Here is a 13,739-nt window from a genome sequence, read left to right as displayed (position 1 = left end):
GTGAAGCCTTCCAGCTTCACATTTGGTTCCCTATTTCGCAAGCGCGCTGCACTTTGTGAATAGCCTAGCAGTGAGGGAAGGAGGAGAGGGACCCAACTTCCGGATGAGTTCAACGCAGCAAAGTCAGCCAGAAGTGGGTAAATGTCAAAACCAGGTAGCCACTCCCCAGAAAGCTGCCAAATAAGTGGAACTTCCCTTGTGTGGAGCTCCACTTTAAGTTGCGCCTAGGGACCTCCTGGAGGAGCCGCCATCAAACCCACCCATGAAAAAGCATCCGTTAATGAAAGAGAAAGCCAGTTTTATTGTGCTGCAAACTGATCTGCAAAGAAACTTGTATGCAATACACAAACTGCAATTGGTGGACTCTCCATTTAAATATACCAATTGCCACTGACCAAAAAGCTTTAACCCTTGGTCACTACCCTGGAAGAAGCATGCCAAGCAGAAATTCTGATGTTCATCTGACTTTAGAGCTTGTTGCAGATCAGTGATTCAGCATCATAAGGCAGTGGATTTTAACTTTTTGAGTATCCTCACAATAGGGATGGGAACAGAATCACACAACATTAAATAGTGGAGTGTTGTGAAATTGCATCAGTGAGAAGATTTTAAATGGGTATCTTAAATAAAACCTGAGCCTACTCTGGGTCAGTGCAGGGTTCAGGAGCAATTAATGCACAGAATGTATCCTTAGGGCTCTTTCACACGGGGCGGATCCGTGCCAATCCGCCCTGTGGACATCCGCTTGCTCAGCAGACAGATGACAGGGCCGTCTCTGCACAGGGACAGACCTGTCAGCGCCGCTCTGCTCTATGGGAGATCGGATATTGGACCAAAGAGTCAGTCGTCACCCGATCCAATGATGGATGGAAAAGTAGGTTTTTCCTCAGTCACTTTTTCAGATCAGGTCGGATATCAGCAGACATGTCACCGCTGACATCCGATGCTCCATAGAGGTCGATGGTGCATCCGTTCAGGTCTGCCTGAAAAACGGACAGGCGGACCTGAACGGATCGTTAGTCTGAAAGAGCACTAAGAAAAAATTTCCCTCTCTCAATACAACTCCCCCAGCCAGTTAAACTTTGATTTCAGTGATGTCTAAACTCCAGCCCCCAACCACCAGTGCAGGCAATATGGCAATGTCAGGTCTTGAGATAGGAGGAACAAAGGAACAGAGATTGAGATAGGAACAAAGACTGCCTGATTTTGGCAGACAGAACATTTCCTTCTCACTACAATATCCAGTTACACACTCATAATCTACACCCCAGCGGTGTTGTTCAACGCACTCCCACCTGTTTGTGTGGCCAGCGCCATTAACCTCCCAAAGAAGTTTTATTCCGGCACACCCTCACCACATAGGCACCATTTGGGATGCGTTTTCCATGTTGCGCCTCCCACCAGTACTGAAGCTGTGCTCCTGTTTAGAACTGCTTTAGCTGGTCCTATCAGATACATTTGGCCAGAATTTCTGTCAGCAAAGAGCCCAGTACAGGCGGAGAGCATTTTCACTGGGGAGTGGTGTTGGCTGCTGCGCAGAAAAGAGAACAGGGTGGGCATGTCTTTGTGTGTCCCAGGTAGGGCTGCCTACTCAGCAATGAAAGTCATGGTTTCCATATTGTGATCCATACTAAATATAACCAACACCGCACATTTTAAAGAGCCATTTGTATACGTGTCCAACCAGTATTGTCCACAAGCTAGGCCAAGATATGGCTGAGTTTTTAGTTCTACAATATTATGTATTAGTCTGATGTACTATTTAAGCATTCAGCTTGTCAGCCTGAATACAGATCATACAGGAAATGCAGTGTAGAAAACAGACAAAAATATACTTTTAACCACTTTATTTTTGTACAAATATTAGTTCTTAAGAGGAGCTGGAAGCTGCAACTGCGGCTCTCTTGGGTTTAGGAGTTGTACCTTCACGGAATCCATTCCTGTGTGAAGAGAAAGACCGTCATTAATAGAGTGCAAATCGTACAACAAATATATTCCTACTTCTATTAGCTTATCTCAGTTAGAATCTGAAATCACTAGAAATTTCATATGTTCAGACATTTATTTGGAAACATCACTGATAAGCTTCATTGGATTTCATGTCAGGTTTAATCAGACAATGAAAATTTTAGAAGTTTTCCTTTAAAGCTCAGCATAAACTACTATAAAACAATGTTCAATAATTAATCCAGGAAAAAAACAGCACTTAGAAGTAAATAGAAGCGTAAGGGTTCTTTCACACAGACGCGTACGAAGCCCAGAGCAGGAAGATAACAGATCTGTCTCTGCACACTGTGCAGGACAGACCTGTCAGAGCGCCACTCTTCCCTATGGGGGTATTGGATGACAGACTGCAGAGCCCGTCGTCACCGAATCTGATAACAGATGGAAAAATAGGTTTTTCTACGTTACACTTTTCTGGATCAGAGTGGGTGTCACCGCTGACATCCGTCCCTCCATAGACATCTATGAAGTGTTTGTTCAGGTCCGCAAAAAAAAAAAAAAAAAAAAAAAAAAACAAACCTGACAGGCGGACCTGAACAGAACGCAGTGTGAAAACTGTACCTTGACGTTTGTTGAGGAAAGAAAACCCCACATTAGCCACTGGGTGATCTATGCACACTGCAGGGATTTTAACAGACTTTATTGCAGATTCCTACCTATAAATACGCAGTGTAGCAGTTTATATTATCAATGTGGAAAGGGAATGTGTATGGGATTGAATTTTAGATCAATCAATTGGCAGTGGCACTGGCAGGGTTCTAATGAGGAAAGTGTCAGGGTCTGCATCCCTTGACATGCAAATACCCTTTAGGAGTATCTCACTAAAAACACTGTTGCAGGGGAAGCCAAAAGTCTAAACTGTACAGGTGGCACGCTAAAAATTTGAATATTGTGCAAAAGTTCATTTCACCAATGCAAATTAAAAGGTGAAATATGAGATAATTCAAGCCGTGATTTGTCATATTTGTGACGATTATGGCTTACAGCTCATGAAAACCTCAAATCCACAATCTCAGAAAATTAGAATATTGTGAAAAGGTGCAATATTCTAGGCTCAGTGTCCCACTCTAATCAGCTAATTAAGCAATAACACCTGCAAAGGGTTCCTGAGCCTTTAAATGGTCTCCAAGGCTGGATTCACACCTATGCATTTTGCAGATTTTCACTACAGAACGTCTTCCATAGGAAACCATTTTAAAAATGACTTTAGTGCAAATCTGCAAAATGCACCAAAAATGCATAGGTGTGAATCCAGCCTAAGGGCCTGTTCACAACACATGCAGTCCAGTGTGTTTTTTTCTGCAATAAAAACAAATAGAAAGTAGGTTATATGGCTTCAATGGTATGGTTCACACCAGTGCTTGAACATGCTGCATTTTTCCTGCAGAGGACTGTACTGGAACACTGTAAAAAGCATCAAAAACGTAAGAACACACTGGAACACCCATGTCCTTATTTAAGGTTAAAGGGGGGGGGAGGGTGAACTGTACTGCATCAAAAACGTGCATACAATAAAGCATCTGGAGCGCATCCAGACTACGTTTCTATGGTGTGAACTGGCCCTCAGTCTGGTTCAGTAGGAATCACAATCATGGGAAAGACTGCTGACCTGACAGATGTGCAGAAAATCATCCAAGTTGGATGTTCTTAAAGTGTTGTATCAAAGCACATTAATGGTAAGTTATGTGGAAGGGAAAAGTGTACAATAAATAAAAAAATAAATAAAAAAGGGCGCACAAGCAGCAGGGATGCCCGCAGCTTGGAGAGAATTGTCAGGAAAAGGCCATTCAAAAGTGTTGGGGACTTTCACAAGTTTACCGAGGCTGAAGTCAGTGCATCAAGAGCCACCACACAGACGGATCCTGGACATGGGCTTCAAATGTTGTATTCTGCTGGTCAAGCCATTCCTGAACAACAAAATGTCAGAAGCGTCTTACTTGGGCTAAAGAAAACACAGACCTGGTCTGTTGCTCAGTGGTCCAAAGTCCTCTTTTCTGATGAGAGCAAATGTTACATATCATTTGGAAACCAAGGACCCGGAGTATGGAGGAAGAATAGAGAGGCGCACACTGCAAGATGCTTGAAGTTCAGTGTGAAGTTTCCAGTCTGTGTGGATTTGAGTAGCCATGCCATCTGCTGGAGATGGTCCACTATGCTTCAGCCGTCTACCAGGAGATTTTGGAGCACTTCATGCTTCCTTCCACAGACTAGCTCTATGGGAATGTTGACTTCATTTTCCAGCACAACTTGGCACCTGCCCACACTGCAAAAAGCACCAAAACCTGGTCCAAGGACCATGGGATTACCGTGCTTGATTGGCCAGAAAACTCGCCTGACCTGAGCCCCATAGAGAATCTATGGGGCACTGCCAAGAGAAAGATTAGAGATATGAGACTGAACAATGCAGAAGAGCTGAAGGCCACTATTGAAGCATCCTGGTCTTCCATAACACCTCAGCAGTGCCATAGGCTTCCATGCCACACCACATTGAGGCAGCAATTGCTGCAAAAAGGGCTCAAACCAAGTACATATGCATGCTTATACTTTTCAGAGGTCCGATATTGTTCTATGTACAATCCTTGTTTATTGATTGCATGCAATATTCTAATATTGTGGATTTGGGGTTTTCATGAGCTGCAAGCCATAATCACCACAATGACAAATCACGGCTTGAACTATCTTGCTTTGCATGTATTGTGTCCATCTCATTAGTTTCACCTTTTAAGTTGCATTAGTGAAATAAATTAACTTTTGCACAATATTATAATTTTGCGAGCATCTCCTGTATCTTAGTGCAGACTTCCGTATATGCTATATTTTGTATTTGCACTTATTTGCTATGAAAGTGGAGTTACCCTTTAAGTGACCCCCAACCCTTGTCCTATGCTCCAACAGACCTTTAAAATTGACACCTACAGATGTACCCCAATGCTCTCCCTAATATTATACATATCTCCAAAATGCAAACCGAAATCCCATAATCCCAAATGAATCCCTTCTCGTACACCTTCTACTGCACCAGGAGCGGCATATTATATACAATAGCAGGGCTCGACAAAACCCGGGCACCAGGTTGCATTTGCGACTAGAATTAGCGACCTGGGGCAGCACAGCTGGGGGTATGCTGTCTCCGCGGACCCCCCGGCGCGATCGCGTCGGGCCACGCCGCCCAGTAATTGAGCCCCCGGCTTTGAGGCCTTCTACGATCCTATGGTTCCTTCTAGAATCTGGCACCCTCTTGTGGTGGCCGTTGGAATTACAACCAGCAATGCTAATGGATGCAATGCTAATTCCCCTGCCTGCCAGCCTATCTTCCTTCCCTTTACTCAGAACCCCTAAACATTATATATATATTTTTTATTCTAACACCCTAGAGAATAAAATGGTGGTCGTTGCAATACTGTCTGTCACACCGTATTTGCACAGCGGACTTACAAGCGCACTTTTTTGGGGAAAATGTATTTAATAAAAAAAAATTAAACAGTAAAGTTAGCCCAATTTTTTTTTATATTGTGAAAGATAATGTTACGTCGAGTAAATCGATACCCAACATGTCATGCTTCAAAATTGCGCCCGCTCATGGAAACTTTTACCCTTTAAAATCTCCATAGGCGACTTTTAAAAAATTCTACAGGTTGCACTTTTTAAGTTACAGAGGAGGTCTGGGGCTAGAATTATTGCTCTCACTCTACCGATCGCAGCGATACCTCACATGTGTGGTTTGAATACCGCTTTCATATATGCGTTCGCTTCTGCACGCAAGCTTGGCGTGACAGGGCGCGTTTAAAATATTTTTTTTTATTTTAACTTTTATTTTAATTTTTTTCACTGTTCTTTAAAAAAACAAAAAAAAATTGTGTCACTTTTATTCCTATTACAAGGAATGTAAAAATCCCTTGTAATAGAAAAAAGCATGACAGGTCCTCTTGTATATGAGATCCGGGGTCAGAGAGACCTCACATCTCATATTTACACTAAAATGCAATTGAAAAAAAATAAAATGTCCCTCTAATAGCTATGGGCAATGACTTGGAGACAGGTGGGGGGGGGGGCGCTATCTTCCCCTCACGCGTCTCCATGTCAGGCCAGGGACAGGTCCAGATCGCCGTCACGGACCTGGCTCCTAACTTTTAGCTGGCTCCTAGATTCCAAGCAAATTTGTCAACCCCTGTACAATAGTGATATCAGCAATTGATAACTAGATTTGGGAGGAGGCCCCCTCAAAAAAATAAAAAATAAATATAAAAAAAAAAAAACCACAGGAAGGTATAGCTGGAGTTGGGATTAAAAGTAGACCTGTGATCTCTCAGCCCCAGTAATTCCCCACCATCCTGCCAGCGATGGTGTGAAATTGCCACATTGGCAACTCTGAACTGAATTCAGGAGCATTCTTATGCAGGCCGAGTCTGCTTGCACTACAGTGGGATGAAAAATGTTGTGGGGCCTGGATGTTAGCATGGTCACTGCCGATTCACAAGACTTTATTTGGCAGCCCCACCCACTGCTTTCTGGATTGGCATCACTGCTTCTGTTGCTGAAAAGCTTGAAGCTGCAGTGTCTGGGAAGGGGAGCGTGTGAGCCACAAATGGAGAGTTGGCTCAGTCAGGTAAGATTTTAAGTTTACTTACAAAGGCTTTTGAATCAGATAGTAAACTGATTTGGGACTTTAGACTGTCATACAGAAGCCTTTAGTTCTACTTTAAAGAGGCCATTTCCCAGCAAAGGTAGGGAGCAGTCAAGCAAACCGAGCTTGTATCCAGCCAGGTGAAGCTCACTGAATGCAAAGATCGCCTCAAACTTAAAGTAGATGTAAAGTCTCAAGGTTTTACCTTCATGTATTCTATGGCTTATTTAAAGGGGTGGTTCACTGTTACCACAAAACTACCTATGCAGATGAGGGGAGTCTAGATTAAAAAAAACTGTGCAGCTTCCACTTAAGATTAATACCCTTGCTATAGGTGTAGACCATTTCCATACCTTATGAAGCCTGACTGGAATACTCTCAGGACATTGCTAAGTGAGGCCTAGTCATCACTGCTCACCTCCATCACAGGAGTGAGCTCCGATTTAAAGCCCCTCACATACTCTCTCTCCCCCTGATGCAGAAGCTCCGAACTCCGCGTTTCAGAGCTCCCTCCTGATGGAGGTGAGCAGTGATGACTAGGCCTCACTTAGCAACATCCTGGGAGTATTTCAGTCAGGCTTCATAAGATATACAAGTGGTCTATACCACTGGTTCGCAACCTCAGTCCTCAAGTACCACCAACAGGCCATGTTTTCGAAACATCCCTTTTCAATACAATGTCATTAATATTGATTGAAAGCAGCTGTTCAGAGGAAAACCTGAAAACATGGCCCCCACTGGGGGTACTTGAGGACTGAGGTTGAGAACCACTGGTCCGCACCTATAGCAAGGGTACTTTTCATCTTTAGTCAGAGCTCAACTGTTTGTTTTAATCTACAGACGCCCCTTATCTAAAGAACCTGAATAGCTGCGCACCACAACACAGGGTAATGCACTACAATGCAAAGTGGTATGTAGTGTTGGATAAAAGTTTGTGTATTCTGGTGCATTGGTAACCAATTTTAATGAAAGGGCTGCCTTAGGGCAATGTATTAATCACACTACGTTGTGGTGTGGAGGAGGCACGAATGATGTCCATCAAGGTAAATGGTGTCATGCAATATTTATTTGTGCATACACTGCAAAGTAAAGAATTCTTTCAAAATCGATTCCATTCTAAATGGGAATCGCATGTAAAGAATGAGACCTTAATAATGAAAATGCTATTCTTCCAAATGATTCAAGCTTCCGCTACAATTTACTATACGATAACTTCTGCACTCCACTGATTTAAACTCACTGTACTAAGAACATGGACAAAACCATATTCAATCACTGAAGATAAAATTGGTACAATCACTTTCAAAATAACATGAACGGCTTTAAGTAGCCACTGAGGCAGCATTTTATCATCTAACCTTTATAAACAATTTCTGCAGTGGCTATGCTACATCAAAGCAATTTCTCTTGTATTGCCATTAGTTTTGCAACTTTTATACCTCTCTACATACACAGAGTGAAAGGGAGGTTTCTCCACTAGCAACAACCCAGAGCCTGTGCAGACTCTTCATTGGCAACTTAAACAACCCAAGACTCCAGGCCCATACGTACTAGGAACTATATGAGAATCGCACAGAACACTGGTTCATGTGCAGTGCAATTATGGTCCATTCATTTTAAATGGTCTGAAATCGCACTGCATCAAATATAGTGCATGCATAACCTTTGGAAAAGCACTTCAACCGGATTGTGCGACACACTGAATTTGGGGTGTTGTGCAGATCGCAAGGGTAGTACGATTGAAATGCGGTGTGGGAAATAATCAAGGAACGTGAGTTTTCTGCACTAAGTTGTAGTGCGAATGGGCCCTCCAGCTTTTGACCTGTAGAACATGCTGCAATTTCAATGCAGTCTCCAGCAAAATGTATACACATACAGTGCAGCGAACAGTCACTTAATCCTTCCAAATTCTTCAGTTGGTCCTTAGGTAGTCAAAAATTCACTCATCTTCAGCGTAATGCCATAGTGCCAAACCTGTGATCACCTGGTCTTCGGTCTCAGTCACACAATTATGTTCCATAGAGGGAGAATGTCACGTTTCCACACTTACCTGAACCTGCGGTACACAACCTTCAGATGTCTCATGCGGCCGGTTCCGGTTGTGTTGCGTCTCTTGGCCTTGGCACTCCAGTTGTCTAAAGAAGACAGTTCATGATTTAGAGAAAACCGAAGCCACTCATAACTATTACACAAGATATTCAAATTACATAAACAAAGATGCTGCAAGGTCTATTTATGAACTAAAAAGCAAACTAGATCATTGGTCAAAAGCCACACAACAAAATCATACTGATAGTCAATTTAAAAAATTAAATAAAATGCACATTTTTTTGCAGGCGGTGAGGCCTGAGTGATCAGAACTACAAACAGGGCTCATGCTTGTTATAGTGAAGCCTAGGGTTGGTCCAATACTTTAAGACAGAGTAAAAGTACCCACACTTTTTTATGTCATGTGACAGTGGCACTGATGAGACGTGGACTGAGAGATAGATGAGAGAGATCTATACACACACACACACACACACACACACACACACACACCAGCACTGAGAGTGAATGGACAGGAGACAGAGGCTGCTTTACATTCAGAAACTGAAGCATCATAAGTACAGTCATGAATGGACAGCGGCAGCCATCACTGACTGTGCAATCAGAAAAAGGAAGGAGCTGGTAAATGACATTTACTGTCTCCTTCCTCCACTTTACATCCTAAGATCCAGGACGAGGGGGGACCAGACCAGGACACAATCTGTGGTGGAAGTTACAAGCACCGATCTCCCCGACAGCCACTGGAGGAAGGCTGATGAGAAGTGGCTGTCAAAGCTATACAGGGAGATCTGTGCTCGTAACTGCCCCCACCGCCGCTCTGGTCATCAGTGAAGCTGCTCGGCACCCCCTGCTACACTGAGGATGCTCGATTTACTGGCCTCCTGCACAGGTATAGGGTCAAGCATCTGAGCATTTGTAAATGCTTGCTATCAGAGCAACCCTAGTGCCAGTGTTTGATAAATTTGTTGTTGATGGTTTAAGTGCTGTGATTAAGGACAGTAAAAATAATAAATTACATTTAAAATGTACTTTTTTGGAGCCTCCCAAATAACTGGTGCCATGCAGGTCTCCTGCAGACTGTCATTGTAATCTGTCTGCCCCATACATTATACATAGGCAGGTTCACACTGACAGGAAGAATCAACGTACTACCACAGTGCTGTGGTAGTTCATTGATAACAAGCCATCAGCTGTAAAGGATGTTGGTACTTTTAGTTAATTTATTCACAGAACAATGTAAATGAATGATGTGGCACAGATGTGCTCTTTTCAAAAAGGGACAGTTGGAAAGGGGGCCTGACCCGCCGCACAGTTGTCACACAGAAGCAGCGGTTTCCTGAGCGGCTGCACCAGTGGGAACCTGTTACAGCCTAAAAACTGGTAGAACATGTCCCCGAAGGTGAACTTGTCATTTAAATAACTTTTCATAACCAAGGAAAACGTTTTTAATGTATGACATTTAAGTTCTAAATAAAAAACAAATCATGCAATAATGACACTGGATAGGAATATACATGATGGTACTTACACTTTCTCTTGCGCTTAGCTGGGTAGGCACACTTGCCACAGGTAGACTTCTGTAAATGAAAGGCTTTAGAGCCACAGCGACGGCACAGAGTGTGCGTCTTATTGCGGCGCTTTCCGAATGACGATGTTCCCTTCGTCTAAAAAGAAAAAAAAAAGAAAAGAAAAAAGTGACTTAAAAATACAAACATCTCCAAGCACCCTCGTCATTGGGTGTGTTGCATTTATCTCAGTAAGAAAATGAAATCACAGAGTATCATATGTTCAGACATTTATTTTAAACACATCACTGATAAATGCAAGACGACAGACTTCTCAAAGCTGGCCGGGAATCCAACAGTCTATGACTGGCTTTAGATTGTGAGGAATCAAGTATTTTAAAGATTAGGGTGACAATAAAGCAGACCTTCATCCAAACAACATTTTGCTCTGTTTTAGCCTCCCCAAGAAGCTGACCTTTTAGTAAATTATTTGGCTTTGTTTCCCATTTTCTGTTGGCTCCTTGTCTATTCCTGCCTAGGCAAGGCGTTGTCTCCTCTCCCTGCCTCTGATCTCACATTTCTAAAATATGGAAAGCGAGGCAGCGCCAGATCCTACAAACGCACATCTTGCTCAGTGTCTTTGTTTACATACTGTTCTGTGAATGGAGGAAAATAACACCTCCTTGGACATGTGGTGATATCCCAGGTGGCATTTTCATGGTGCCAGATCTGTCTTCACATCATGGGTTGGCTGCAAGAACCCAGAAGAGACGGCCGACTTCCGAGGAAGTAAAGAAGAAACATGGCAGCGTAGTGAGAGGAGACAATGCTGGACTTGTAGGTGGTATTAAAGGGGAACTTTAGTCAGAAAGTTAAAGCGGAGGCTCACATAAAAAGCGAACCTATGCTTTTCGGAACCCTCCCCCCTTCCGGTGTCACATTTGGCATCTTTCAGGGGGGAGGGGTGCAGATACATGTATAATGCAGGCATCTGCACCCACTTCCGGGAATAGACGGAAGACTTGCGGGAGTCTCGCCCCTTCGCGTCACCCCCCCAACCCAAACTGTTCTGGGAATCACAGGTCCAGGAACACGTGAGGATGCAGAGCACAACTTGCGCATGCGCAGTAGGAAACTGGTAAGTGAGGCCGCAACGCTTCACTTCCTGATTCCCTCAGAGGATGGCGGTGGGGGCAGCTGAGAGGCGAGCGATTGCTCGGCATCGCGGGCACCCTGGGACAGGCAGTATTTATAGCTGCTGTCTTAACTTTTTTTTTGGGTGGACCCCTGCTTTAAGTTCAGGCTGGCCCCTTTTGCAGACAAAGCAATGTAAAACATTAAAAATAAGTGTCTATACCAGGGATCTGCAATTAGCGGACCTCCAGCTGTTGCAAAACTACAAGTCCCATCATGCCTCTGCCTTTGGATGTCATGCTAGTGGCTGTCAGTTTTGCTATGCCTCATGGGATTTGTAGTTCCGCAAATTGCATATCCCTAGTCTATACCATCAAATCTAGCAATACACTGTCTCACCTCCCTCTGCACATGCTCAGTTGCTCTCCATTTTTGGCATCAGAGCCAGTAGTGCTCAACTCCTGTCCTCAGGACCCAGTAACAGGTCAGGTTTGCAAGACAACTGAAATACATCACAGGTGATATCATTTGCTGCTCAGTGATTGCAGTATTCTAGTCTGCACCTCCCCAAGGTAATACATAAAACCTGGCCTGCTAGTGAATGAATGAAATACTTGTATAGCGCACAATGTGAACGGAATTGCCTCTAGGCGCTAGTGGGCCTTGAGGACAGAAGTTGAGAAACATTGCAGTAGAGGCTGATCTACTGCCAGCCTAAAGATTTACTCCTGCTCAGGGCTTCAGCAAAATAGAAGCCTCCAGCAATAAACAGGAGCAATGCTGGTGGCAATTTCCAGCACACACGCCTCTTGATAGAATAACTACATTTTTACTCTTTTTTAAATCACGTTATTGATAAAGATCTGCTTTAATACAACGGAAGAGGGATGGAGGCAAATCCTATCTGAGATGGTGTCGTTTGCTCCTCACAAAGGACCTGATCAGACTGATCCAATGCATTGCTCTGCATTAAGCTGATGCCACTTTTCATTTTAAAAAGGCTGCCAACACACAGCTATACATGTGCAGCGCCTTCCACCTGGTCTGCATGGAGTTCGTGGGGCTCCTTCCCCCCGGGGACAGGGGCTGCATGGAGTGCGCAAGTGTCAGATTTACTAATCTAAGCCATGCAGGGAGAGGGCCGCTCTCTCTTGCTGTAGATCGGTGATGGGGAGATTTGTAGCTCCGGGCACAGAGGGACGGATGAGCCCCATGCAGAGTGTTGTCGGAACGCGCCCTCATAGAATAGTCTGCCCAGTATTGGTAGAACTACATGGCCCAGCACTCCCACATGTGAGTGCAGAGTACAGGCCTCCCCGCCTATCTCCCTCTATTGGACCCGGACTCCATATCTCCTCTCCCAGGCCTCCGCTCTAATCAGCCCCGGAGTCCTCCCTCTACCGCCTCACCCGCCCGGGTAATACCGGGCTCCATGTCACCGGGGTGTCCCTTCTACCTCCTGGCCGGCGGTACTAACCCGCTGCCGGGAGGATGGAGAAGGATTTACACCGATTGTACTTGGCGAGAAACCATGACACTCACCATCTTCCCCAGCGGCCCAGACGATAGAGACCGGAACTAGGCAATCACTTCCGCTATATTAGGAGCAGTGCTTCCGCATCCGAGGTCACGTCATGCTTCTCTGCGCCATTTTAAGTGCTGGCAAGTGCTAGTTTGTTGCCAGCATAGGCTTACTGAGGATGCTGTGTTCTGCCCATTTTCCCATAGATTAGAATTCTTACTTTAGTAAGAAAGAGCCATGAGGCCAGTGGAAAATAGAAAACTTTCACCTCCCCTCCTATAAATCACTATATGTATACCCCACTTTTCGGTACACGATGGGGTTTATTTACTAAAGTCGGAAAGTGCAATATCAGGTTTGCTTCTGCATAGAAACCAATGAGCTTCTAACCTTGGCTTGTTCAATTAAGCTTTGGTAATAAAACCTGGAAGCTGATTGGTTTCTATGCAGAAGTGAGTCTGATTTTGCACTTTCCAACTTTAGTAAATAAACCCCATTGTGTACTTAGAAGTGGGGTATGCCTGTATATCAGAATTATTAGATCATTTGTCACAATTACCAGGTATCCAGAATTCTGAGGTGACATGTCAGAATTTTGACATAGCACAGAATTCGAATGGGCTATCCCACAATGTTAAGATGCCATTTCAGAATTTTGTAGCATTCACACCTTTACGTTTTTGCTTCATCAATGGGAATACATCTCAATATATTAGTTAACCACTTGTCGGCCGGCTCATGCTGATATACGTCAGCAAAGTGGCATGGGTGCGCAAAACAACGTACCCATATGTCACTGTGTCATCCGCGGCTAGCGGGTGCACACCGCCGCGCGCCCGCCATGGACTTGATGTCTATCATTGGCCCGCGATCGTGGCATGGAGAAGCAGAACAGGGGGAT

General features: G+C 44.2%; 1 protein-coding gene and 2 non-coding genes across 3 annotated transcripts; all 3 read right to left on the bottom strand.

Annotated features, from left to right (window-relative positions):
- Positions 1 to 1,832: 1,832 nt before the first annotated feature.
- Positions 1,833 to 12,963, bottom strand: RPL37 (ribosomal protein L37). The gene is made up of 4 exons (XM_077462809.1): positions 12,859 to 12,963; positions 10,206 to 10,341; positions 8,679 to 8,763; positions 1,833 to 1,940 (listed from the first exon to the last, which is right to left on the bottom strand). The coding sequence occupies exons 1-4, from the start codon at positions 12,859 to 12,861 to the stop codon at positions 1,871 to 1,873; spliced, it is 294 nt and encodes a 97-aa protein (XP_077318935.1). The 5' UTR covers positions 12,862 to 12,963; the 3' UTR covers positions 1,833 to 1,870.
- LOC143941522 (small nucleolar RNA SNORD72) lies at positions 2,009 to 2,087 on the bottom strand. Its single transcript, XR_013264212.1, has one exon. It is a non-coding gene; the product is annotated as a small nucleolar RNA SNORD72 (small nucleolar RNA).
- Positions 10,423 to 10,500, bottom strand: LOC143941523 (small nucleolar RNA SNORD72). Its single transcript, XR_013264213.1, has one exon. It is a non-coding gene; the product is annotated as a small nucleolar RNA SNORD72 (small nucleolar RNA).
- Positions 12,964 to 13,739: the final 776 nt, after the last annotated feature.

This window comes from Lithobates pipiens, unplaced genomic scaffold (assembly GCF_037356315.1).
Source record: "Lithobates pipiens isolate NorthernLeopardFrog02 unplaced genomic scaffold, aLitPip1_a1.2 Scaffold_3, whole genome shotgun sequence".
Taxonomy (NCBI): Eukaryota; Metazoa; Chordata; class Amphibia; order Anura; family Ranidae; genus Lithobates; species Lithobates pipiens.
This window is presented reverse-complemented; position numbering and strand designations above follow the sequence as displayed.